The 27,757-nt window shown below is 36.6% G+C and overlaps 2 protein-coding genes across 5 annotated transcripts in view; one reads left to right on the top strand and one right to left on the bottom strand.

The window, feature by feature from the left end:
• LOC586956 (U5 small nuclear ribonucleoprotein 200 kDa helicase) overlaps positions 1–10,321 on the top strand; it is a 50,109-nt gene extending 39,788 nt beyond the window's left edge. For both annotated transcript variants that reach the window (XM_030986332.1, XM_030986331.1), the window contains 7 exons: positions 568–715; positions 1,490–1,776; positions 4,500–4,643; positions 5,509–5,685; positions 6,290–6,450; positions 7,040–7,121; positions 8,022–10,321. In XM_030986332.1, the coding sequence (XP_030842192.1) occupies positions 568–715; positions 1,490–1,776; positions 4,500–4,643; positions 5,509–5,685; positions 6,290–6,450; positions 7,040–7,121; positions 8,022–8,282 (1,260 nt within the window). In that variant the 3' untranslated portion in view covers positions 8,283–10,321. The remainder of the gene's footprint in view (positions 1–567; positions 716–1,489; positions 1,777–4,499; positions 4,644–5,508; positions 5,686–6,289; positions 6,451–7,039; positions 7,122–8,021) is intronic.
• Positions 10,322–10,937: 616 nt separating this feature from the next.
• Positions 10,938–26,235, bottom strand: LOC589567 (HEAT repeat-containing protein 4). Of its 3 annotated transcripts, none has more exons than XM_030986333.1 (14): positions 26,178–26,235; positions 24,106–25,135; positions 23,457–23,600; positions 22,743–22,969; positions 21,925–22,033; positions 21,158–21,334; positions 20,467–20,651; positions 19,153–19,167; positions 17,183–17,482; positions 16,028–16,211; positions 15,169–15,354; positions 14,102–14,291; positions 13,288–13,489; positions 10,938–12,808 (listed from the first exon to the last, which is right to left on the bottom strand). In XM_030986333.1, the coding sequence occupies exons 2-14, from the start codon at positions 25,103–25,105 to the stop codon at positions 11,978–11,980; spliced, it is 3,750 nt and encodes a 1,249-aa protein (XP_030842193.1). In that variant the 5' UTR covers positions 25,106–25,135; positions 26,178–26,235; the 3' UTR covers positions 10,938–11,977. The 3 variants fall into 3 exon arrangements, with proteins under 3 accessions (XP_030842193.1, XP_030842194.1, XP_030842195.1); XM_030986334.1 differs by having other exon boundaries at positions 24,106–25,132; positions 26,178–26,232; XM_030986335.1 differs by lacking the exon at positions 19,153–19,167.
• Between the last annotated feature and the right edge of the window lie 1,522 nt (positions 26,236–27,757).

Below are 27,757 nucleotides of genomic sequence, written 5' to 3'. Positions count from 1 at the left end.
ATTCTGTGGTGCAGATGAGCAGACGGTAGACCATGTCATCTACAACTGCCCTGTTCTCAAACCTCCTGACGGGATGACTGATCTGTCAAGCCCAAAGGATGCACAAGTCAACTGGCTTACCCAGCTTGGTACCTGGTAGGATTCCTCCAAAAGACGCCGTAAAAGTGTTTAAACTGGAGGTGTGTCGTTGTGTGCGGCCACCAACTCAAGGTGCTGGTTTTAAGTTGGTTTAAGCGCAGATTTCAAAGTATTTAAGGAAGCTTCAAGAAATAACTTGATAAATGATGCTATTTTGTTCTACCTCATATGAAAGAAGAAGAAGAGTACTTTATGACATGTACATACTTGAAACTATTCAGGAGTGATAATCTTTATTTCAAAAAATCTCTGATAATCCCTGTAGTATCTGGAATAAGATCCCATGAGTCTGATAAAAAGATTTAGAGAGCGTCAAGATTCTAAAAAGAGGACATTTTATGACATTCTTCAAATTCCATTGATTTGTTGCCGGGACTATCATTTGACTATTTATTAACCCCATGTTTTCTTTCTTCTTTCTGATTACAGTCTCATCTTGATCACTGTCTCCATGATCACTTCAATGCTGAGGTCGTTACCAAGACGATAGAGAACAAACAGGATGCAGTAGATTACCTGACATGGACCTTCATCTACAGGCGCATGACACAGAATCCTAACTACTACAATCTACAAGGTGAGAACATGATGGGAATTGTGTAAAATTGGATTGTTTTAAGTAATATAGAGACAAGAGAATTAAATATTTACCGGAGCATGGACAGATCATGGACCTTCATGTACAGATGCTTTTGTCTCGTACCTGTAGACATGATATACTGTAATATATAACTGGTTGATTACTAAAATAACTTCATGTTATTATCATCTTCCAGGCTCCACCCATCTTAATCATTGTACCCATTTTAATAATGATAATAACATTTATAATGCGCATATATCCATCCCAAGGGATGCTCAAGGCGCCTAACAAATTTGGAAATTATTACCCCCGCTTTAGCATGGCTGCCATTACGGCGCTCTAGCATTTCAAGGAATTAATTCCTGCCAGGTACCCATTAACATCACCTGGGTTGAGTGTGACAAATGTAGATCAATGTCTTGCCAAAGGACATTAGTGCTGCGGCGGGACTCGAACCCTGGACCTTGTATAAGTACTATTATCATGCAGGCATCAGCCTTCCTTATCAGTGTACCATGTTTGTTGACTTTTAGTACTATCAATTTTGCTATTCTTGTAGGTATGACCCATCGTCATCTATCGGACCATCTCTCCGAGCTGGTTGATTGCTAAAATATTTTCCTGCTATTAACATCTTCCAGGCACCACCTATCTTAATTATTGTTCCCTTTTTTGTGGACATGTATATTTACTAGTATCATCATGCAGGCATTATCTCTCATCATTTGTGTTGACTTTTGAACAATCAATGTTTTGCTTTGCTTGTAGGTATGACCCATCGTCATCTTTCGGACCATCTCTCGGAGCTGGTGGAGAACACCCTGCAGGACCTTGAGCATTCTAAGTGTATCAGCATTGAGGATGAGATGGACATCAGTCCACTGAATCTGGGTATGATCGCTGCGTACTACTACATCAACTACACGACCATCGAGCTCTTCAGTATGTCACTCAATAACAAGACCAAGATCAAGGGTCTGATTGAGATTATCTCGTCCGCAGCAGAGTATGAGAATATTCCTATCAGACATCATGAGGACTCCATGCTCAAACAGGTAGGTGGTAGACAGGGACCTCTTTCACAAAGCCTTTTTTCAATGACAAATGCCAAAAATCAGTTAGAAATCTGCTGATAACCAATCAGAAGCAAGGATTTCAGTAGCTTATAACAAAGACTGTTCTTTAATTGTCACTGATAAGTTTTGTGAAATGGGTCCCAGATAATCATCTATGTCTTGGTTTGATGGCATTTTATTTGCTTATTTGAACGATGACAAAACACCATTTATACAGCATGATAGCTCATTTTAAAATGTATATTTAAAGAACAAGAATCACACAGGTCAGTGGTAAAAACATAATCATCCATCTCAGTGGTAGAGCATTGGGCTTGTAACCAGGATGTCCCTAGTTCGAAACCAATTTAATGCACTCGTGCCCTTCGGTGAGGCATTAATCCTCATTACCACGTCCCTTGGAGAGGACTTAAAAAGCCCTTGATCCCCTGGTTGTTTATTTCCAAGCATAAAAATGCTTTCTTAGCAGTTCGGTAATACAATTATCGTTCATCATCATCATCTGTTGGTATGATGACATTTTATTTGCTGATTTGAATCATGAAAAAGCACCATAAATACAGTATGATAGCTCATTCCGAAATGCATATTTTAAGAAAAGGAATCTGTGCTGCTTATACTACATTGTCACGAGAGGAAGTACATAGTGATTATCATGTCTATCATTTTGTTATGTAGGTTCAGTTACACTTTCTTTCTTGTCTCTCAGACTGTTTAAGTTATCTTTTCTTGCCAGGAATTTAAACAATTTGAAGCAATGTTGTGTGCAAGCTACACGTTTGGAGTTGAAAATTAACTAGAATTTAATTCGTCACGAAGACGAATAAGGTGGTCTGTCTAAGTCTTATGATAGATTTGAGAATGGGAGAAGTTATATAGACATGTAAACAATGATGATCATGATGAACATGGTGATGATCATAATAGTAAAGGTGATGATGATGATGATAATGATAATGTTATATGACGATAAAAACGATAATGTTAATGATGATGATGAGCATAAGCATGATCCTGACAACTGTTTAAAAAAATGAGGAGCTTTTTAAATAGCAAATAGTCTCAGCTACAACATACTAAAATTTGGGAGAAAACTGTTGAATAATAACCGAGATACTGGTCAAAACACATTGTCATGCAGATACATGTTTTGACAAAAGTGACCTCCCATAGACGTAACACGCAAATATAACAAATTATGCATTGTCGCCTTTAATCGAATATTTCACTATGATGACGTCATTCAAATGAAAAATAAATGGCATATTTCTGATAGAGAATTATCTCAGCTACAACATATCAAAATCTGGGAGAAAATCGATCACCGATAAGTGAGATAATCTCAATTAAACAAAGACAAAAATGACGTCATCAACAAAATACATTTTCTTTAGTTTAGATGAAAATATGAAGATTTTGTTTCACTTTGTACGAGTCAGGGTGGTATGAAATCATATCTCCAACTCATGCTCTTTCCAACCGTGATATAAAAATTGGGGGTCGACGGACTATCTGAAGAGTTATTTCGATTTATAAAGTAGCATGTTTTTGATCAAATTTACATTATATTGCCCATAGCAGCACGCGCGGAATTTGAACTTTGACGCGCGCTCACGGCCTTATGAAAGGTCAAGAGTGACTGAAATTAATGTAAATTGTCATTTACGGTAAGAGGAATCTAAATCATGTAAACAAATTGAATTTGACCTTTTCCGCGCGTTATGAGCGCGCGCAACGCGCGCGGTGACACTTAAGGACGGAAAATTTTGAAATGCTTAAAATGACCTGATTCGTACTCTCCTTTAATAGTTAAGTGATTTTGAGCATTTTAAAATTTTGACGCGCGCGTACGTGCGCGTCATGACCTTTATGTGACCTTTGATGACATGACTTGTTGACCCTTGACCTGAAGTATATGTGATATGAATATGAATGACCTTTGCTTATGCATCATGAAGATATGATGGATAACGTGATTTCACAAAATGGCGCCTGGATGACGTCACGATGACCTGATGACCTTGAAAAGGTTAATGTCACGTCTCATGACAATGACCTATGACTGTGTCAAAATTGAAAGAAATTAACACAACCGATCTTGAGTTAACCGATGAACAAAAAACGGGGAGAAATAAAAATAAATAATAATAAATAAAGAAAGAAAATTCTGACGAAAACAATAGGTGATCTGTCGTTGACAGACCACCTAATAATAATACTTTCTTCTGATATATCTCCTCTGTTTGCCTTATACATGCCGAATGATTGCTGCTACCCCGTTCCTCTTTTTAATCTTTTTCTTAATCTCATTTTTGATTCAACAATCCTTTGGTAAATGAACAGTAATTATGCATACACATACCTGGGGGGTGTTTCACAAAGATCCTAAGTTGAGCGTATCTCCAAGTTGGACTTAACAATTATGGAAAGCTGTTAGTATCATTGAAAATATTTGTAACAATTATTTTAAAAGGCATAAAATGTTAATTTAAATCATTCATATTTTCTATTATCTCAAAAGATTTCATGTTCTCGATGTGGAATTCATAAAAAATCTAAAATACTTGAATTTTTGCTTTTGAATACATTTTATTTTAAGACTACAAATGGCTCTCCATAATTTCGAAGTCCAACTTAGAGTTAAGTTCGACTTCGGATTTGTTAAACAAAACCTTGATGTATGTTTCTTTTTTTTTCTTCAGTTGTCAAGTCGTACACCCAACAAGGTGAGCAACCCACGTTACAACGATCCTCATCTGAAGACCAACCTTCTCATCCAAGCCCATCTCGGTAGGATGCAGCTATCAGCTGAGCTTCAGTCAGATACAGAAGACATCCTCAACAAGGTACATGAGAGTGGCAGGTGGATGAGTGATAGTGGTAGGAGTGGTAGTGGTGGTAGTGGTGGTGTTATTAGTTGTATTGGAGGTGGTTGCAGTATTTGTGGTACAAACATTTCAGTCAGCTGAGCTTCAATCAGATTCAGAGAATATCCTAAATGAAATCATCTATCTGGAGCCAGAATGGCGTTAACTCATATCATTTTACACAAAGTTAACGCCTTCTTTCTCTGAACAGATGATACTAGGGAGTGACAGGTGCAGGAGTGTTAGTTAGGAAGCAGGCCTGTATTTGCATGAGTGATGGTTGTCGTGCTCACTGTTGTGTGTCGATAATGAAAGTATTGGTTGTAGAAGCAGCAGCAGGTCAAAGTCATACCATATTGGACTGGCAATTGTTTTTCTTTCTTACAAACTTCTGAATTCTGCTGACACTATGTTTTATTGTGTATCATAGATGCACTCACTGACTTTTATCCTGTATATTTGAGAATGTCCGAGTGTATCAGAAAAATACTGCCATATTTTGTTCTCTTGGCAGGGACTCATTTGCTAGGCAATTTCCACTGCATGGCATATAATAGATACAGCTAACAACTACATTATTCATATCCATTGTAAATTTGATTTGTGTGTGTTTGTAGGTTTTTTCATATATAAGAATGAACGGTGGACTAATTGAATTATGACCTTTGTTGAATAATTTTAGTTGTACGCATTTAATGTCACATTTTCAAGAAACGTAAATCGGGGACAAATCAATTTTTCACATACTTAATAAATTACAATACTAGGTGAGAGTATGAATAATTTACTCTTCTACCTTGTTCAATAGTAGGTGATGATAATCATTGTTGTTCTTATTTATCAGGCTCTGCGTTTGATCCAAGCATGTGTTGATGTGCTGAGTAGCAACGGTTGGCTGTCTCCAGCCTTAGCAGCCATGGAGCTTGCTCAGATGGTCACACAAGCTATGTGGAACAAAGATTCTTATCTTAAACAGCTGCCTCACTTTGGACAAGAACTCGTCAAGAAGTGCACAGAGAAGGTATGAATTAAAAACAAAAACAGTGATCTGAAATCATGCATCCCTGAAGAATAAAACCTCCAAAATAAATATATATAAATACTTGGATGATGACAATTGTAATTTGTATATGCATTGAAAGAGTTATATCAGGATGTCTTCTAGGTTGGGCGCCTCCCATCTTAGAAATGTACTGTGATTTCAAAGTAACGATAGTCTCCATGTCCATTGGAGACCTATAATAGAGGGAGATTAAGTATTTACTCCAGAAAGGGTTGAAATTTAATGTTTTGAAGATGACAATGATATGCACTTGGGCAGGATCAAAGAAGATTAACATTGGCACATGGATTGAAATTGTATTGACGAAAATGGCATTAATACTAAGTTTAAGATTTATGTTGACTCTATATGGACAAAACTATTAATTTGACTTGATTAAAGATGTGTTGTGTGTGTTTATCATAAATATTGTATCTTTCCATCGAGAGTATATTTGGTGTTAAATGGCATAAATACTCAATTTTTGTATTATGTCGACTCTATGGACAAAATTATTAATATGACTTGAATATAAATGTTTTATGGGTGTTTATCATAAACATTGTATCTTTGCTACTTGTAGTCCATCGAGAGTATCTTTGACGTTATGGAGATGGAGGATGAGGAGAGACATGAGCTCCTCCAGATGACCGACGCCCAGATGGCTGATGTGGCTAGATTCTGCAACCGCTATCCCAACATTGAACTGATGTATGACGTGCAGGAGAAGGACGGCTTGGAGAGGTAAGAATGCACTTGATGATGATGGTGGTGGTGGTGGTGATGGTGGTGGTAATGATGATGATGATGATGATGATGATGATGATGATGATGTTGATGATGATGATGATGATGATGATGATGATGAGGGTGATGATGATGAGGGTGATGATGATGATGATGATGATGATGATGATGATGATGATGATGATGATGATGATGATGATGATGATGATGGTGATGGTGACGATGGTGATATGATGATGATGATGATGATGATGATGATGATGATGATGATGATGATGGTGATGGTGACGATGGTGATATGATGATGATGGCGATGGTGTTGATGGTGGTTGTGGTGGTGGTGGCGGCGACGACGATGATATGATGGTGGTGGAGATGGTGATGATGATGATTATGATTATGAAAACTAAACTGGTATTGATTATAGTAGCAAGATGGTCTCGATGAAAGTAAAGGTCAGTGACATATATATTGTCATTCCCTTGCTTACATCCAGGTGGTGCTTTACGTAGCCATTAAGATGATTGAAGTCCAATGCATAAACTAAACTAACTCCCAATCTCTTTCATGTTGTGTCTCTTTTCAGTGGCTCACCTGTGGTTATCATGGTCTCGTTGGAGAGAGAAGATGAGATCACTGGACCTGTTGTAGCTCCTCTCTTCCCCCAGGTAAGCAGGAGCTATTAAGTTCTTGTAAACTTGGTATCACAAGTTGACAAGATGTGTTGGTCAAGCATGCTGCAGGTGTAACATGTACATATTGGCCCGAATTCACAAAGCAAGGTTTGAGCTCAGACCAAGGTTTGAGCTCAAACCTCCTTTTGTTTCGCCAAACCTCCCTTTGTTATTTACAAACCAGGTTTGTAAATAACAAAAGGAGATTTGGCGAAACAAAAGGAGGTTTGAGGTCAAACCTTGGTCTGAGCTCAAACCTTGCTTTGTGAATTCGGGCCAATGAGTCTAACTTGTAAGCATTAGTAAAAGGGAATACCATCATCATGTGAAAGTTTTATCGAAAAATAATTTTTTTCGTATAGCAGTTTTGCAAGCTTAGTTTCCTTATTTTTCTATGTGCATTTGCTAAATGAAGCATTTTAAATAATTTAATTTGATATAAATTGAATTTGTTTTCACATTTGCATTGAAAATACAGAAACACAATTATATACAAAAGTAAAAGTATGAAAAGTAAACAAACATCAAATTCATGTATTCAAATGAAGAAGATAAAAGGACATGAATTGAATTGGCATTGTTTCACAATGGAAAACTTGTTAGATTGTGAAACAATAAAAATTCAATTTATGAAATTATTACCAATCAGATGAACCTCTTCAAAGAGATAAACGGATAAATTTATATGAATTATTAACATACAATGCAAATGAGCAGGATAATTTTTTTTTTGGACATTTTGAATGTGAAATACTAGAGGCTAAGTGTTCTGCTTCAAAATTTTAAATTTTTTGATGGTATGTGAAAAGATGGGACCTTTTGCTGTCCTGTCCATTTTCAACATGGTTGTATTTGTAATTTACCATTAATTTCTCTTCTTTTGTGATCTCTTAGAAACGAGAAGAGGGTTGGTGGGTGGTCATCGGTGACACCAAGACGAACAGTCTCATCTCCATCAAGCGTTTGACCCTTCAACACAAGGCCAAGGTCAAGCTGGACTTTGTAGCTCCATCCCCCGGCAGTCATCACTATACCATCTACTTCATGAGTGATGCTTACATGGGATGCGATCAGGAGTACCAGTTCGACATCGATGTCAAGGAGCCGGGAAGCGACGCCAGTGGAGACAGCGATGATAGTTCGGATGAGGAGTAGGTGGATCGGGGCCCCATTTTACAAAACTTGTTATCAGTGACAAATGACAGTTTTTTTATAAGCTACTGAAATCCTTGCTTCTGATTGGTTATCAGCAGATTTGTCACTGATTTTTGTCATTTGTCATTGAAAAAAGGCTTTGTGAAACAGCCCCTGATCTATCCTGAGGCTTTCTGACTTATAGAGCTATTGTTGAGATAGAGTTGTGTCAGTCTGAATTTGAAGGAATAAGTCTTTAAGTCTGTGTGTGTGTGGTCATTCACATACGGGAATCATAAAGAAACCAGATCGTCTATGTGTGTCCCATGGTGATATGTTTGTAAGATTTGAGAATCAAGTAGTTGTGTGACTATCAGTCAAGCACTTACAATTCCATGTTTTGACTTGATCGACCCTTATTAAAGTTTTGTTACATATTATCCTCAATATGCTATCCTTGTCTCCCTAGTAGAAATGCGTTTGAGAAGAAGCTTCTCAAAAAATCTTCTTTAGGATTAGTTACCATTAAGGATAATGGTGTGAATCATGGCATCTCTGAATTCAATGAAAATTGTACTTTTCATTTACTAACTGTAGCTCCTTTTTGCTTCTATCACCATGTACCTTTTTCAAAACAAATGACTAGCAGACAAGTTCTTTGTAATTGAAGTGGCTGGATTAAAAGAAACATGAATGAATTCTTCCTTCTCCCTCAGGATTAACACATCAAAATATACACCAATACTTTCTATGAAGCAGTATTGAAATTACCGTTTCTAAGAAAACACCTTATTCAATTCGTAGGGAATGCTTTTCCTTTTTTCCCTGTACATTTTTAATACCTCCATGGGCTATCTTGTATTCTTAATGGTTTTTGCAGTCAGCCAGCATGTCTGCTGTTCCATACTAGGTCTTAATGCTATGAATAATTCCATCTTGCTTCTTGATATCATAGAAAGAATATGAACAGAATCTTATTCCCTTCAAACACCACAAGAACTAAAAGCTTGTTTTATGAAAAATCTTAAGTATTTTTTTTTTTATTGTGATGACACTGTAGTATATAAGTAAAGATTGTACAAAATACCATTTTGAGATTTGTAAGGCTCATTTGTTAATTCAAACAATGTCAAGACTTTTGTCTTGAAGCTGTATATTAATACATTATTTTCTTAATATTTGTCTTGTTGATTATGCTATTGCTAGTGGGTTTAAAATATCTGGATTTCCTGTGTTGGTTCCAATTTTTTTACATGGGAAAGGCTAGAGATCTGGTAATACCATATTCTTCTTCTGGAATACTCCTCAATTTCTCTTTAGGAACCAAGCGAGGATCTTAGTAGGGCTAAGTAGCCCATCACAAAGATGAATACAACTTGCAGGTTGTGTGATGAAAATAAATGATGCTTGATGGGATGAGAGCATTAGAGGCCTCAGGAGTAGTCTCTAAAAGGTTCTCTGGACTGTGACTTGGTACATCTGGAAGGTCTTGGCATGGTTCTTCCATTTGTGTCATTTGTTATAGGAAAATACTGCTTCTAAAGGAAAGAGACTGTTAAATATCTTGTGCACCATCCTCATATTTAGCGGTTTTTTTCAAGATAAGTAAAACTGGATGAAATATTGCTCTGAAAATCAAAGAATCTAAATGTCTTCATGTCTTATTCATATTATTCATTTGGATAAAATAAAACGGGGATAGCAAAACAAGCCTTTCCTCTTTGAACACACCACAAAGTTAACAATTTATTATTTAGCATGGAATATTATGCTTTTATTTGTGAGATTTATGGACTACTCAACCACAGGGGAAGACATACACAAAACATGAAGGGGAGTATGTGTAGTAGCCTTGTAGTAGACTAGTGGTTATCTATATCAAAGTAACTCACTAAATTGATGAGTTAGTTCTGTGAAGGTCTGTTATGCTTCAGTTTTGGTCTTTTGGATTTTACTATTTGTATCTGTTATTATGTCAAATGTAATTATGATGAATTTGTCAACCTTTGTACAGGCTCTTTTCCAGAATGATGTACAGAATAAAAGTGATTTCACTGAAATTTGACGGTTTGATGATCTCGTTTTGATGTCCTGTTTAGAAGTCATGGTAAGGTCTATTTATTCTCTCTACTATAGACTAAAGAATTACGCATGCTAAAAGTTTACTACAATGAATAGGGCACAATGGCATTTGGAAATGTTTGGAAAGATTTTTATAAAGAGACTCAACTTTTCTCACATAATTCATACATGTATAACAAATATATTTCAGACATGGACTCAAATAAATTGACTTTCAATTTTCAAATTAGGTAAATACAAGCATAATCTTTAATTGGCATGCATAGCAACCAAAATATTCACACATTGCATTACATTAATTTTATTTACAAATAATAATACAATATAACTTGTTAAATGCCATATATCCATGTTTGATCATACAAGTTTATTAGAAATGAATAAATATATTCTGAATACATGCACTCCAAGGCAATGAGGTCAAAGGTTAACCTTATTGACAAATGGAAGTGAACCATGGGAGAAGGCGAGATCGCATATTTTTATCAGGTTAATGTGGTACACTTTATTTATAAAAGGAAGTAACTGAATCGATCAAATTTGAAATGTTTCATTTCTCCATGGTACCTATGCAAATTGTGTACAATTTTTTTTTCCATTTTGAAAAGTCATAGAAATGTGCCGTTGCTACCAATTATGTACACTGGAGTTGAAAACAATGTAACTAATCAAATTTCATCAGACAAAATAATCATGGTGCCTCTTTAAAGTTTCAATGTATCTTACTTCACAGTTCATGATGTCTGTTATGGATAGATCTGTTTCTTTGTCCACAAATTTAAAGACAATAAATTTGGACTGTATATTCCGCCAACTTGCACCAGACATTTGTAAACATGGTCAGAGTGTCAACATGAAATTCAATTTCTTGAGTTTATTCCCCTAAAATATATATCCATAGATGTCTGCACAAAGTCAAAGGAAGACAAGCAAGAACTTACAAGTTATGATTCATACTGTACTATGGTTCACATTTAATGATAATGCTAGATTTGCATAATGACTTCATGAATACTATTTTCAAGATGAGATTTTGATCAGTTCAAGAACCATGGACGGAAGTGATTAGTACACTGAGATTACGTTTGCATAATTGTTTGAAACATCATTGATTCAAAGGCCGGCATGGTTCACACATCAAATTTCATATTCCACTTGTAAACTATATATTATTCCTATAAACACACCAGAAAATGTCTTTTTACAAAATGCTCCCTGATATTGACAATTTGTCCAATATGTTCACTCAAGTTTGCTCTATAATACTCATATTTGATCACTAGATGTTTTTTTAGATTTCATATTTCCTCTGCAATAAGGTTGACAGAAAACCCACATTCAGAAAAACCACTTCAAAACAATAGACTCATCAAGATAGACTAATGTTAGGTTAAAAAAGTACATGATAGCTGGTGGGTTAGAGATATCAAAAGTCATTAATTTTTTGGAAGATGGTTTGATTCAGTTTGAAGGTGATCTTGATCCAGAAAATCTCCCACATGGACACCCACCTTCAAAAAATAGACTAAGTAAAGACTACATATTGACTTCAGTTTGAATAGTAGATGACAATTGGTGAGCTAGAGACATATCATCCTAAGTTAGTGAGTCACCAATGTTGATTGAGGATGCGTTCAGTTAGAAGGTGGTCTTGAGTCATCTTTACGAGTCCCTGACGTCATACGACTGACCGACCCTGGTTCAGGAGTCGGACGAAGGATTGACTTCTTCAGCTCTTCTTCCTCATCGTCCTCCAAGTCATCGTCCATCTCGTATTCCTCGCTGTCCTCCTCTTCATCATCATCGTCATCATTCTCCTGCTTCTCCTTAGCGCTGTTTTTCCAGCGGTTCTTCCGAGGGTATGGTATCATGACCTCACCACCCATCAGAGGAACATCCACATTGTCCATCACCGTCTGATCAAGACGTGATTCCACCACATCAGAGTGGAAAACATCATTGCTCCCTTCATCCTCCTCCAACACTTTGCTCTGACCGGTGATGTCGCCAGAAACCTCCTCCGTCGGTGCTTCCGGTATCTGGGACAGCTTCCGCACATTCCCATCGTCCATGACACCCAGATCTCCTTGTTTAAACTCCTGGTACTGGGCCAAGGATGCACTTCCCTCATAAACCTCAATCAGCTTGTTCAGCCGCTCCTCAGGAGTACGTCTTCCGGCCGACGTGGTCCTAACCACGCCCGTGGGAGTCACTGCGGGTGTGGTTCTGCTTAGGGTGTTACCGGTGTTAGGGCGACTGCCTTGCTGTGCGGGACTGAGTCGGTTACCCATGAGATCGGTAGCGAAGGTGCTTCCCGGTGTCTTTGGAAGATCAACTTCTGGAGTCTCAGCTCCAGGCCGATAGTCATCATCGATACTGATGTAGATGGATGGGGTGATAGTCCGTGTACTGTGCTTGGTAGAGGGGCGTGTTGTAGATGGACTGGGCACATACACATCAGATTTCTGTGGGAATGATGGGATGAAAATTGTATAAAAATAGATTATAGAAGGAATACAGATATATTATCTCTCTACTTTCTATTCAGTTCATACGAAAACAATCCTTGATATCCACAATCAACAACAATTGCAAAAAAATCCTTCCTCTTGCTTCCATTTCTACATTGTTTCCTATATATTTCCTATATATTTCCTATATAGTATTTATATCTGTGTCAACTTTATTCTATTATATTTGCATTTTCATAACAATGTCAAAACAAAGTGTGCAATCAGTTGACTATCTAGTAACATCTATTTTATGCTTCAAATATACACAGAGTACTTCATGATGGCTCTGTCAGATTGTATCAGGTTTTAACAATCTATTTCCATCAGTCTTTGACTACACGCTTTCTTATATATTCTATGGTAATACAATCGAACCACATCAAATTGCATCATAAATGTCCAGAATTTGAACCAAGTAGTTGAGAACTCACCACAAGTTCACTGGGCGCGGGTGAAGAATCAAAGAAGCGTTTGTGCTGGTGTGCAAGGTCCTCTCTCTCTTCGTTGAGAGTGATCTTAGCAGCGATATTATAGCGTGTGCATAGACGTCTCACTTCATCTTTGATCTGTTGAACCATCTCCATATCACCAGTGGCACTCACTCCAAACGATTCCAGGGCTATTACAAGTTGCCTGTAAGTCAAAGAACACACATGGTTACTACATGACTTCTTTGAAAAAATAAACCTTTATAAACCTCTCTCCTGGCCTTCCCTTCATCCATCTTGCCTGTTCTTTCTTTGACTTGTATTTTGACCAATATATCTTTTCCCTCCTCTTCTCAATGACTTTGACCTTGGTTCGCCTTTTATTCTTTCTTGCTTTTCTGGATTGAATGAGCTTAGTTATTATACTGTGGAAATATAAGTAAATTGATATATTTCATCTACAACAAAACATCTGGATGAATAAGTTTTGTAACTAACAAATGCTCTTTATGGACAATTATCAAGTTTTAAAGGCCGGCTGTACTAGTTTAGCCGGGAGGGATTAGACCACACAGCGTGGTCAATGACAGATGGCTATCTCATCAACTCAGCTCTCAAATAACATGAGAAAAAGAGGGTCATGGGGGACCAATGGTCACCGATTAGGCATTGTTTTCTATATAGAGGGAGCAAGTAGCTACAAGTAGGACATTGGGATTTAATAAAGCACACTAGGACATATTTTGGCTTCTGTTAGTCAAATCATTTCAATAATGGTAACATTCACCCATATGCAATCAAAAACATGGAGACTTACTCTCTGACCACCTGATCCGGCTCCACCAGGAGTTTTTCTTGGAGCAGAGCGGGGATCTCGGGATCCTTCATGGATAGTTTGATCATCGTCTGACAAGCCTCTGCCCGCACACCAGCCTGGGACTCAAACCTTAGAGCCCACAGTACAGCACTCTCTATGTGCTTGTTAGATTCACCTATGTTGCCAAGAGCTAAACACAACACAAGGAGAAGGAAAGGTACAATTCAATACTCTTAAATACCATCGGGAGCGTCAGGAGGATCAAATCTGACTGACATGAGTGCTATACAAGAACCCATTATTATTATTATTACACTCTTTTTCGATTCAAGTCAAAATCTCATTCAAAATAGTATTTGAGGTCTTGAAATTAGTAGCACATGGTCAACAATGATTTCCACTTCATGAATTATACACATGAGCTGTAAATGTGAAGATTATAGTACATGCTACATGTACATGTACACCTGTTCTGATTCCACCTTAATCACTGTTAGATTTCTAATACTAACTTCAATATCATCATGTTGTGTACAGCCGAATTACTTTATAAAAGCAATACAAACCAACTCAATAATACAAAATTTAGTTCATCACCTCTTTATATATACATGAGTGGTAAGACAAATATATTTCTGATACCCTTCTTCCACTTCTTTACACGTACAGATTTAATGCAAACAGAGCCAAGAGTTTTCTGCAATTGGAGCAAAGCGATCATTAAACTATGACTATCATGTAGAGGTGCTGTACGTGGTCGAGTGGTCCGCGCTTCGAGTCCCGCCGCAGCAGTAATGTCCTTTGGCAAGACATTTGCCACACTCAACCCAGGTGAGGTAAATGGGTAACTGATTGAAATGCACTGTGCGCTGATAACGGCAGCTGGAGCTAAAGCTAGGGTAATAATTTCGAAAGCTCTTTTGGAAGCGCATAGAGATGTTATTTCATAATGTATTATGCACTATACAAGAACTGAATATTATTATTTATGATGGGTATGTTTTGTTTTTGAACTGTACAAGCATGGGGTCAAGCTTTGAACCTTACCTTTGACCTTTGAACCTTACCTTTGAGAGCATGTGCTTTGACCTTCCAATTGCTGTCAAACTCCGTCAAGAAGAGCAGCTTCATGAGGACATCATGATCCTTGAGTTCCAGCTTACTGGCCGTCTCAGTGGTGGCTATTCTTACAGCGATGTAGGGGTCATCAAAACATTTCAGATAAGATGGCAGGAGTCTAGCTGTCATGATACCTGGCAAAAATAAGGATGTTTCATAACCTTGTTAATGAATAAATATTTTTAAAGGTGATCAATCTCTCACCTTCTGCAGGTTTTTCCTGCTCATACATGTACATCCTTGCATAGATGTTGAAGCATATTCTTGACATTACAGGTGCAGAAATGAGTGATGTTCTTTCAATTTCAACTGTTTCCAATATCTCTATATTTGACTCTCTACTGATGGCTTTCAGTAACTTGAGTGACCATAAGTACAATGAACTTAACACCTAGGACAGGTTTTAAACTCTGATCCTCCCACCCTTTATAGCAATCATCCATTCTCTGTCTGCAGTGTGTCCCAAACTGTGGAATGATTTGACTATCTTTATCTGTGATTCCACTTTGCCACTTTTGTTTATGTCATGGGCATGCCAATCCTTCAAATAGATACACTGTTTGGACATGAGACAAACTGTACAAGACTGACAAAATTTCTGGGCCCCTGAAATTCCCTGAGTTTTTTTTTCTAATTTGACTGAGTGGTTTGTTTCCCTCAACGGAAATAAAGAGAACTCATATTCCAGATTTTCCCCGATTTCCAGGATCGCTGGGAACCTAATTGTTACGTGTGGATGCAATATCTTACTTCTTTCATTGCAACAGTGAAGTCCTACAAAAAGCCCAAATAACAAAATTAACTCACCTAGATGTCCAATCTTCTGCAGTGCATCGATCCTGTCCCTCTCACTGCCGTTGAGTAACCTATCCCTAAGATCATCATGGACATCCTTCCCATGTCCAGTACGACCCAGGGTCTGAGCAGCAGTGGTTCGGACCTCACGATGCCAGTCATTCCACATCAGATTACTCAGCTTGTGAGTGATGTCCTGGTGGGTGACAAAGTTATATCATTGAGTGAGATTCAAGAAATAAATATAAAAATGACAAAGAGGATGTCTCACAGAAAAAACGGGGGGCGTTTCACAAAGCCTTTTTTCAATGAGAAATAACAAAAATCAGTGACAAATCTGCTGATAACCAATCAGAAGCAAGGATTTCAGTAGCTTATAACACAAATTGTTATTTGTCACTGATGACAAGTTTTGTGAAATGCCCCCCTGCATCTTAGCTCCAAGGGGGGGGGGGGAATAATAATTGGTAGAAGGAAACTTGATTTTTTTTTTTTTAAATGCTAAAAAGGAAAAAACAACTTCTGAAGATACTCAAAAAGAAAACAAAATGTAGTTTAATATTTGGGAAAAATATTGTTTCTCATTCTAATTTAGAGATAACCTGACGACAGAGGGTAAACATTTTGGAGAATTAGTTATAATTAGAGTTATATTCCACATCAGGTTATCTCAGCTTGTGAGTGATGTCCTGGTGGGTGACAAAGTTATATCATTAAATGAGATTCAAGAAATAAAAATAAAAATGAAGAAGAGGATGTCTCACAGAAAGACCAGCATCTTAGCTCCAAGGAAGGGGGGGGGGAATCCTAATTGGTAGAAGGAAACTTGATTTTTTAAATGCTAAAAAGGAAAGAAAAAACTTCTGAAGATACTCAACAGATCATATTAGGAGCTAAAAACTAGCAGAATTTAGAACTTCTTAGTTCACGCCAAATCAATCAAAATAAGTAATTTTGAAATACTGACAAAATCATGTCAATAAAAATGTATTGTAATTGATTGAAAATATTTTTACAGCAATAAAGATATGTTTAATGTAGTTTAATATTTGGGAAAAATATTGTTTGTCATTATTATCTAGAAACCCTGATGACAGAGGGTAGACATTTTGGAGAATAAGATACACACTGGTCTTTCAAGTGATCCCTGTCAAGATTCCATCATACCTTATTGATAGTGCCATAGAGTCGTGGAAAGGTTCGGCAGGCCACGATACGATGTCTCCAGCTGGTACTGTTGAGTTGCTCAGCGACCATGGAATGTACGATGGATGACCCTCGACTCAGGTTAGTCAGGAGTCGGATGCACTGCTCATGCTTGACCATGTTCTCAGAGTCAAAGAGCTGCTTGACTAACTCACCGACTACGAAGGAGTCACAGACGCCAGCATGAGCCAGACATTGTGCTGCTGCCCAGCGCTCAGGACCACTACCACCCTTAATCACATCCTTCAAGATCTTTCTTGCCTGTCAGAAAAATATATTTGTTAATTGAGTTAATTGATTGGGAGATTATTATCAATTTATCGAGTGTGACAGTAGCTGTTTATTATAGTCAAATGATTTTATTCATGTGTCCTTGCTTACAATTGTAAAGTTAAAACACAGAAAATGCTAAAAGATATCTGCCAAACTGCATCATAATCTCAGTAAAAGTTCTTACATAATTATACCTAGTCTTGATCCAACATAAACCAAACTCTATTCTTGATTGGTTGGTGTGTATACATGTACTCTAGCTGACAGACAATGTCAGTAAATTTATGCATAATATTGACCATATCCTTCAAGACTTTTCTTGCCTGTAGGGGCACATAAAATAAATGTAGTAATACTGAATTATAGGAGAATATACATTTTGTGCAAGTAGATTTTATTTTAGTTAAATTGTCATTTATCTTACACTTGAGTGGTGACATGAAACATATAGAAGAAATTTTATGAATATTTGCAAGCAGGTTGACCAATAATCACATTAATATTGTAAACTAAACATGTTTGATCTGGATCCACTGACATTTTTCTAAATTCCCAGGTTCAATCAACCTTAACTATGAGTAACTTCACTTAAGCCGAAAGTCATTGTCTAATCAAAGTTACACAGAGTAAACTAAAAAATACTGCAAATTAGTTAAACACCTTTCTCACTTATCAGCGATTAACAAATAAAAGATACCAAAGAATTTCTGTCAAAATGTAATTTACATGCAATTCCACAAAATCTATGATCCAATACAATGCATACCAGTAATAAAGAATTATTGATCTAGTATTTTTTTGTTAGCAGGATATAGCAACACACCAGACACCTTGCAAATATAATGAACATTTGTTTTCAAAATTATTATAATAAGTATTTATTGCATAAGGAAATGTCAAAATCATATTTAATATCAGCTGATATGTTCTATGGACAATATGCAGACTCAGAAATAACACAAAACCATTCACTGATCTATATTGACTTTTATGACGATTTAAAAAGGTAAAGATGGAATCTTATAAGGTGTTAAAAATTCATTCAAGTTTTCAAACTTGATCAACCTCAGCCTTAACTGAACTCAGCTCTTGAAACTGAAAAGGACACTAACAGGAATGTAAGATCAAATATGAATTATTCAAGTTGAAGCATTTGTATTACTTCACTTTTTTGGTTTTGACCATGCAAGCCACACAAGTACCGGTAGATATATTTGTATGTAATGTTGAAGGGTGATCCAAGCTTCCTCCTTCCAATTCACGTTGAGAGTTATTCAATATTAAAGCTGCATAATTACAAAACCAATACATTGCACGGCCCAAACTATGTATGTATATATATACCAGTCAGAAAAGAGGTAAACTGCAAATTCTTTGGGATATAATCAAAGGTACTATTCAACATTCTAAAAAGTATCCAATAACCGAATTGCTTCAATAAATATTCAAAGTTGACAAAAATATATAAAATATTAGTAGAATGCTCTTGTCACTTATTTTGTTGTTGTGTCCAGCTTCATTGCTATCTGTAATGCTTTGCGCTGCATCATGTCATTATGAATGTTAAATAGTACCCATAGCAGCAGCTTCACACAATATACCTGAGGATATATTAGGTTAGTTCTCTGTTAGGAGCACACCCATATACTACAGCTTACCTGCTCATATGGTGGCTATAAATCCAGCATTATAATGAAAGCATTGAAATAAATCAGAAAGTAAGATAAAAAGAACATGCAGAGTGAGATGAGAAACGTCTAAATCAGGAACTAAAAATGAGTTGAACAGCTGAATGTGAAATGTAAAGAAACATATAAATATCTGTGCAAGTGGTAAATAGTGTCATTGATTTGAAATGCATGCATACAGAAAAGATAGAAATAATCAGTTTATTTCTGAGGGGACATGATTATGAATATTCCCTTCACTTGAAGTGTTTGAGAAATAAGTACTTGCATGAATTAAAGGAATATGACATTATATACTGTACACATCACTGGGAAATCTGTTTTTCTAATATATCAAAGATGATCCAGGAAGTTGACCGGTTTGATGTATCTATTCAGAGCCTAAATACACTCTAATAATATGTGTAAACAATGGCATTATCTTTAACTGAAGTCAAATGTCATGCAACAAGCAAATTAAAGATATGTACGGTGTATGCTACACTAACAAGGTAAGAAAAAGAAAAATTAATTTTAACTAACCGACTACCTAATGAATACTAATTCTAGAAATATTAAACTAGAAAAGGAATTGAAGAACCAGGACACAACAATTAATAGTGCCTTATTAATTATTCAACAAAATATTTGAAAAACAAAAAATAAGCAAATTTCTATAGCAAGAATTCATCATCTATCAAATTATGATGAAGGGAAGAGTGATAATGCAGTCAAACCAAATTGAAAGAAATTTGGAAACTTAATTGACACAAAAATATCGGCCTAATTGCATGAGATTTCAAACATAATATCCTCCACTTCCAAAATACAACCATGAGAACTGCCTATATAAAGGCACTTAGGTGATTTGTCATGGTTACAACAGGAAGAAGAGTCTTTATTTTAAATTTGAGTTATCTTTTTACTATCTTAAATCCCTGTACATATATATGTATAAATGCTGCACTGCTCAAACAATGAACCCTTCCACCAAAATTATCAAAGAATACATATATATACATACTGTAGATACAGAAGCTGAGGTGTTGCAAGTATTTACCTAATTTAGCACCATTATAGCATTAAATAAAGCAGCATTTTTAACATGTAGGTGAACGAGAGCAAACATATATACAGCTACATATAACAGATTAATGCCCATTTTTCCCTTTTGAAGTTAAACAGCTCAATTATGCACTACTTGGCTTGCCCCTAACACATCTGCATCACTCCTCAGTCCTAAGAAAGCACATGATATAATGAGTGGCTGAATGAGAGGAAGAAACATGGCACACTAGCTCCTACCTCTTCATTTGGCCTGTTCAGTGTATACAGAGCGATGGCAGCAGTCACACAAACTCTCGGACTGGGATCAAAAAGAGACTTCTCAACGCATGTTAGGAGTTTGGCTGGGAGCACACCATGTGAAGTAGCATCTTTCGCTACTTTAGTAAAGATTCCGGTAAGCCGACTTTTGAGGTTGGAAGGCTCTGTAATACAAACAAAATATATCAGAGAATAAAATTTGTATATTGTTTCAAAGATATCTATTCATAATGTTACATAAGCAAATAATTTCCATCCAATGTCATTATTCAAATCCTTTGTGGATTTAATCATTTTCACTTTCTTTGATTCATAGAAAAATCCCCATTCTTTATTTTTCAAACACACATTTACATATATGATATGAACTTCATTAAATACATTATGACTGCCATGTTAAGGCTAGGATGACTCACCAAACTCGTTATCTAGATATAAGACACATTGGAAGTTAGATCATTAATCATCACAATAATACCTTTGTGAGACATTGGTGTATATAGGGACACTATAATTCAAATAGATTTTCTAAGGTCCTGGTGAATATAGGGTCACTTTAATACCAGAGACACCTGTAACATCAATACGACAATCCTACAAAAAGTGTGCATACTCTGAATTGAATAAAAAAACAGGTTTCTGTTATCCAGTTTCTTATAGAAGCACTCACTTGAAATAGAGACGCTACCAGGTTCATCAGGCGGTCTGAATGTAGCTGCCTTAGCGATGGTTGCTATGGCCTGTAATCTCACATGCTCATTAATGTCATTCATGTCTCTTTCAAGGTCGTTGATGGAGCTGTCGTACCACTTGCTGCCAAGGTGCCATTTATTTCTCCATTCATCAACTAGAGGTGTAAAGAGAGAAGGGGGATGATATATCATAACTGTTGATTTAAAAAAAAATCTTTCATTTTAAATAAATGCTGAGAAAGCAAAAGTAAGCTTGCAAATATTAGCTCCAAGAGGTGTAAATCTTTAATTTGCACGTACCTGAGGGACTGGGTAATTGAAGATAAATGCTTTACCAAATGGAAATTGCCTTTGTCTGAAACTCAAGCCATCCCATTTCTAAGAATAACCCTTAGTCAATTTCAATCTTATTAGACACTTTTATTTCCAGATTCTTACTTCAGTTATATCAAACTTGGACCTAAAAGGTCTCTCAGTGTCTAATATATACATGTAATATAGCCATTTCTGTTCCATGTTCAGTTTCTAAATACAGTTCAAACACAAATATTGAGCTATTATCCTTTGTTCTTTTGGGTTAATAATTCCATTAGATATATTTGAATTCACATTCTTGCTGTCTTTCAGAAAGCAAGGTAGTCCCTCGTCTAAACACAAATAGTCCAAATCTGGGGTAGGATATGTTAGTTGTCCATGTCACTTAAAAAGAGCTTCAGTGACATAGTCATGATGAAGTAAGACTAACCTAGTTGTACTAGCGATGGATTTTCTTTGTGTCTCTTGAATGTTGTTGGATCTGGTTCTCTATGAGCCTCTGCATCATAGCCTGCTTCATGAATATCCATCAGCTCCTCCTGAAATAATGAAATAATCAGTTTAACTTACTCATTACACAAAGGATGAATTAATTCATAAATGTAAAAAATTATGTGAAATGAAAAGAAGTATATGAAATACACTATTGAGTCATCCTGCTCCTTAACATTCCATCATCCTATCAACTAATCATACAAACAATGTTTGTGCAGTCCCATCGTATAAATGCTACATCTCAAGTTCAATTTTATTTAATTAAAGCATATACACATACCAATCAAAAATACAGCACAGATGTAAATCATTGTATACATGGAGTCAAGGGTACCATAAAAGACTAAGGCGGTCTTGTCGAGATAATCCCCTTTTGAAAAAAGTTGAAGTGCTCGAAGCAAGAGGAGAGTACAATATATTTAAACATTTACTTACACGAATATATGCACAACCCCCCCCCCCCCCAAAAAAAAAAAAAAAAAACCCCAGATAAATAGCATATCTATCTTCATCTTCTCTCTATCTAATGGCTTGAAGAATTGCAGTCACAAGGTCAAAGTATTTGTGTGAGGCAAAGGAATGACTGTGATGAGGTTAAATAATAGACCATTTTTTTTTTAATAACACACTCAATCTTGTCATTTATTTAAAAAAAATACAATAGGTTTAGATACAGTTCACAATGATAATTATTATTCCCACTGTCCACTGAAGAAAAAAAAATCATGAATGAGAGAAAAGCTAGCTCTATACCTGCATTGGTTCTGGAAGTTTATTCCACTTTTTGTATCCATGCTGAGGCATATCTATCTTCTTCTTCTCTCTATCTTTCTTGCTCTTTCTATCTTTTGTTTTCTTCTTGCTCTCTGTGTGCCAAGACACAGGGTCCTGAGGGAAGCTCTTCCGTGTCGAGACCTGATACACATTCCCAGAATCCAGGTGGAGCTTTGAATCACTAGGCTGATGAATCACCTGTGCACCTGTGGTTAGGTGTTGAGATATCAGGGAGAAATGATAAATTGTGTATAATGCAAATAAGATTAATAGCCATCTAAATTGAAAATATTCAGACCTACATAACTTTAAGGCTCTTGAACATTTCAGAGAACTTAAGGTTTTGAACATTTCACACCTTCTAACTAAAAAAAGTAATTTGCCATATTGTCAAACATTTTTACACTGTCAGAATGTAATGACATTAAACCTCATTATCATCAGGCAAGTGATGCAAATTAAAATGTACATTTTAAGAAAATTTTCATTTTTATTTGTATCTTTCTTTTACTATACTACACCGTACGTCATTTAACTTATTATCACTACTCTATATCTATCTTGTTAGTACACAACTGTGAAAATTTCAAAATCTCACCAAATTATGTTCTTGCCCTTCTAGGCACAGAACAATATTTTATTAAAGGTGATATATCTACACAGGATCTATTCACATTGACAGGTAAAACTTACCAAGTAACCACTCTTGTTCAAACTGATTGTGTGTATCCAGCATCTTATCACCGATAGCAGGATTCATTACATCCTTGAGGGTAGGAGGAGGCTTGGGCTTACGACGGAATACTTGGATGTCTTGAGCAGTCGTGTTGATAGCACCTGCAATAATTGAACCAGTCAGTGGGAAATTTCATATTGAAATTTGAATATGTACTCAAGTTGGGTTGACCTCCATTGGTTATGATTCAATGGTAATCTTTTGATATAGGGAAACTCAATGCATTCTTGCTATCTTGATCATATTGTATCACCGAAAACCGCAGCAAACATACTTGATTAAAATGTGCATTTCCAACTAAAAAGTTGAGGTGTATTTCTTTCAGGAAGATACCCCATACCAATATATAAAATCCCACGACATCACTGAAGAAAAAAAATGTTTGCTACATGTATCTGTTAATTAAACCTTGAAATGTATGAATCAGAAAAAAGTTGGAACTGTACACTGTAGTTGTATAATGATTGCCTACATGTAATATCAGGGAAATTGCAGATGATGGTAACTTGCATTCATTTGCTGCAAAGGCCCAAAAGAATAGAGTCAAGATTAAAACAGAAATGTGAGAGGAATTTGAGACGACATATTTTGTCTAATGAACCCTACCTAGACTATCAATGGCAAGCTGTCTATGTTTTCTCCTGACTCCCCCTGGCAGACGATAGAATGATGCTAAAGGTTGTGTATTTACATCTTCCTCATCATTTTCGTCTTCCCCTCCTTCCTCTCCTTCTTTCTTCTCCTTTTCACTGCTATTTTTTCTAGCCTCAGAAACCGCTGATTTCTGTTTCTTTGAGCTTCTACTCTCTGCTCTTTGTTCAGGCTGTTCAGCTACCCCTGTCTCACTCACGCTGGTGTCATCTCGGATCAGAGTATCCAGCTGAGAGGCCTCTCCAAACTTCTCAACCAGTAGCTTAGTGAGTCTGTCCTTCTGGGGACCTTGAGGTGTGCGCTCATTGACGATCCATCTAGCTGTTGCTTTGCTCAGGTTCATCAAGACGTGAGAGTCCCAATTCTCAGACTCCTTTGGTCTAGTCTTTGTATTCTGCTGTGAATCAGAGTTGATCTCTGCATCCTCTTCTAATTCATTTTCTTGTTCAGTTTCAGTGAGGAAGGCATTCTTCCCTTTGAGGACAGTTCCAGCTTCGGACACAATCTCATCATCTCTGTCAGGAATAATCTTTTTCTTCTTGGGTTGGAGTGGCTTGAGCTTGTGTTCTGATACCGTGGTGATGTGGCAAGGGGTATGTTTCTTTTCATATCCATGCTGGGTATGCCTTCCAACAGACCCAATCTTCTTCAAAGGTTTCTTCTTCACAATTCCTTTAGAATCAAAAGTCCCGTTCAGGTCTACCTTGTTGTATGGAAGTGTGTGAGCGGCATGCTTGCGTATTACTGCCTCGCTGAAAAGTAGATCGGTACTTATCTTCTTCACATAGTCTTGGTGAATTTTGCCCTGCGCATCTTGGGTGCGGGTTGGAGGCAAACTTTGTGATAGGAAGGAGAAGTGGCTCTTGAGCTTGGATTCATCAGACCCAACCTGTGGTACCTTGACTCTATCAGCACAGGGGAAAAGCAGGGGCCGAGACAGGCTGTCGATCTCCATCACCAATCCTCATCAACTTCCCCAAAACTTCTGGATAAATCACACACAAAAATAGTAAAGTAAACATGCAGTTCATTAATGGTAAAGAAGTGTTGATCATGCATGGCCATAACATTCACTGAAGGTACTTTTCAGTGTACATGTAATTAGTATGAAGTTAAAGACTAGCAACAATAAAACCAACCCTTTAACTGAGAGGTGCCAACCGAGGGCTGCCCATTATAATATCACATCATGATCATAGATCTGCTCTAATCTCAAACAACCTCATATTGAAATTATCCTAGTTTTTCACTTCCAATTAATTTTTGAAATTATCATATCAAGAGACATCATGGGGAGAGCAAACATCACACCACTTAGCTCATTTTTTTATTTTTTTATTTCCTAAGATTTCACAATTTTCTGTGGCAGAGGTCCATTGAACCATTTAGATGCACATGTCCAAGTGGCCATGCCAGAAAAAGCCAAAAAGTGTTGACATGTCATGGATTGCATTGCTGATTTAACAACATTGAACCAAATTTGCTGATGTGTGCACATCTGCAATGTCAAGACTATGTTAGTATGTATGGCAATTAATAATAGTGTTTGAAATGAGCAGAAAATATATTTAAGCAAACTTATTGCTGAGACATAACTCTTTCATCAAACTCTAATTTTCCAAAATCAAAACATTTTTAACAATCTGGTTAGATCTAGAAATTTACTTGATATGAATTTGAAAAAAACAACAACACACCACTAGACTAAGTCTAAAGCATGATTAGTGGAATTATCATGTCCTAATATTTATGCCTAGATCTATGATCCATTCATTTGATATATAGAAGATATTACACAATGACAATGTTCCCTTCTTTTTCGTTCACAATGTAATCTCCAACATAATTTTGAACGTGTGGGACATAAGCGACAGTCGCTGGCATTGTGGCAAACAAAATGCGATGTTATCATCACACTAAATTACTAAATAATTGAACATTTCAAATTGTTGATATCTTTAATTATTCTTGCTCATTACGAATAGTTATAAGTTACATAAGACTAAGGGATAAAGAAATAAACTCACAGAATCATGTCCAATTCTTCGCCTGTTTGCGTCTTGTTTCCATGGACAAATGTTGAATGTAGGAGAAATAAAATCACGCAATTTGAGTAATATGGTATCTCCTAGCTAGCAAACTTGAAACCATTTTCGCCAAACGCCAAACTCATTCTTTAAAAAAATATAATTCATTCTGTAATGAAATAGCCCAAAATAAATGATTGGCCAAGAGCGCCTCGCCCAAACAATGCAGCCAAAATAATAAGGGCCAGATATCTAGCCAATATTCTTAGATGTTGCTTGTAAGTATCGGCTTGCAGGTCCTCCCAATAATAATAAATAATAATAATAAAAACGTTACTTATAAAGCGCTTACCACCGAAGTCTCTAAGCGCTATACACACAAAATAGACTGATATACAATTACATCTTATACAAAACTAAAAATGCAAATAAACCTACAAATAACAATACATATGGAATACACATCAAAGTGAACAGAGATAATTAATCATCGAACGCAATTTTGAATAAATGTGTCTTGAGACTAGTTTTGAATAGGTTAACGGTTTGACAGTTTTTTACATTTAAAATATCCAATATCCTCCCAATCCTCTCAATCCTCCCAATATTCTTGTAAAAGATTTTTACGATAGCTAGACAAAATTACAGTTTAGAGTGCACGTCGGCCTGCCCTCTTATTGCAGCGTTTGATGGTGATCGAATTTTCCTTTGTTTTTCTTCCAGCCAGAAATGCATTTCGGAATTTCAACCCCTCCCTCCCCTAGTTCACAGCCCGTCTATTTTGTTCTTTTTTTTCTTAATGCATTTTTCTTTTCAAGCAAACAAAAAAAACCCTTATTAAAAAGGAAAAGGGGCACGAGTCAAAGTAACAAAAAGGGCAAAAATATCAAAGGTCAAAAGGGAAATTTCTCGCACCTGAAAAGATCTACTCACCAAAGACGAAAAGAGAGAAAACTGAGGGATTTTCAAATTTTCGGGAGCAAAATAATAAAGCTGAGTCGTTGCGAAATTTTGGGCCCGATTTTAACCCCCCCCCCCCTTGAAAAAATCCTGCGTACGCCACTGTATACCCCTACATTGTATCAGGGATGATGTTCTAACACATTCTCTTCATGTGGCGCCATACAAAGATACTATACTGCTTCAGCATCATACTTTGCAACTTGTGTGTAATTGCCTGAAGATTCATGAGCATCAATTAAAAGATCTTAATATTTATACGAAATCACCAATCCTGCCGGGGTTTCAAGCACAATCTCATAGTACAGCTAAGTCATTTGAAGTTGATGAACGGGCCCACGCGGGCACTGTGTCAATAGCCCCCCCGCCCCCTCGATCCCTACCCCACTCCCGCTGCCTTGAGAACTGAGGGACATATACTGTAAGCCTCTTTTTGAAATGTTGACCTTTTTGTGCTTGTCAGAGAATATTAAATAGGAATTAAGGCACTTCCAAATCTGATGCAAGTTTTTTTAGATTCTAGGAGGGGGGAAAAATCATTATTTTATGCCCCCTCTTTGACAAATCCCGGATCAGCCTCTTGTGTCCGAAGCCAGCAATTGAATATTATGCAGCACATT

Source organism: Strongylocentrotus purpuratus, unplaced genomic scaffold (genome assembly GCF_000002235.5).
Source record: "Strongylocentrotus purpuratus isolate Spur 01 unplaced genomic scaffold, Spur_5.0 spur5_scaffold_15, whole genome shotgun sequence".
Lineage (NCBI taxonomy): Eukaryota > Metazoa > Echinodermata > Echinoidea > Camarodonta > Strongylocentrotidae > Strongylocentrotus > Strongylocentrotus purpuratus.
This window is presented reverse-complemented; position numbering and strand designations above follow the sequence as displayed.

Excerpts from the sequence above, each read along its gene's own strand:
- LOC589567 (XM_030986333.1), bottom strand. The coding sequence starts at position 25,105 with ATGGAGATCGACAGCCTGTCTCGGCCCCTGCTTTTCCCCTGTGCTGAT. Across the intron at positions 23,601-24,105 it reads GCTTGCCATTGATAGTCTAG|GTGCTATCAACACGACTGCT; the intron begins GTAGGGTTCATT and ends CAATTATTGCAG. Across the intron at positions 22,970-23,456 it reads TGAACAAGAGTGGTTACTTG|GTGCACAGGTGATTCATCAG; the intron begins GTAAGTTTTACC and ends ACCTAACCACAG.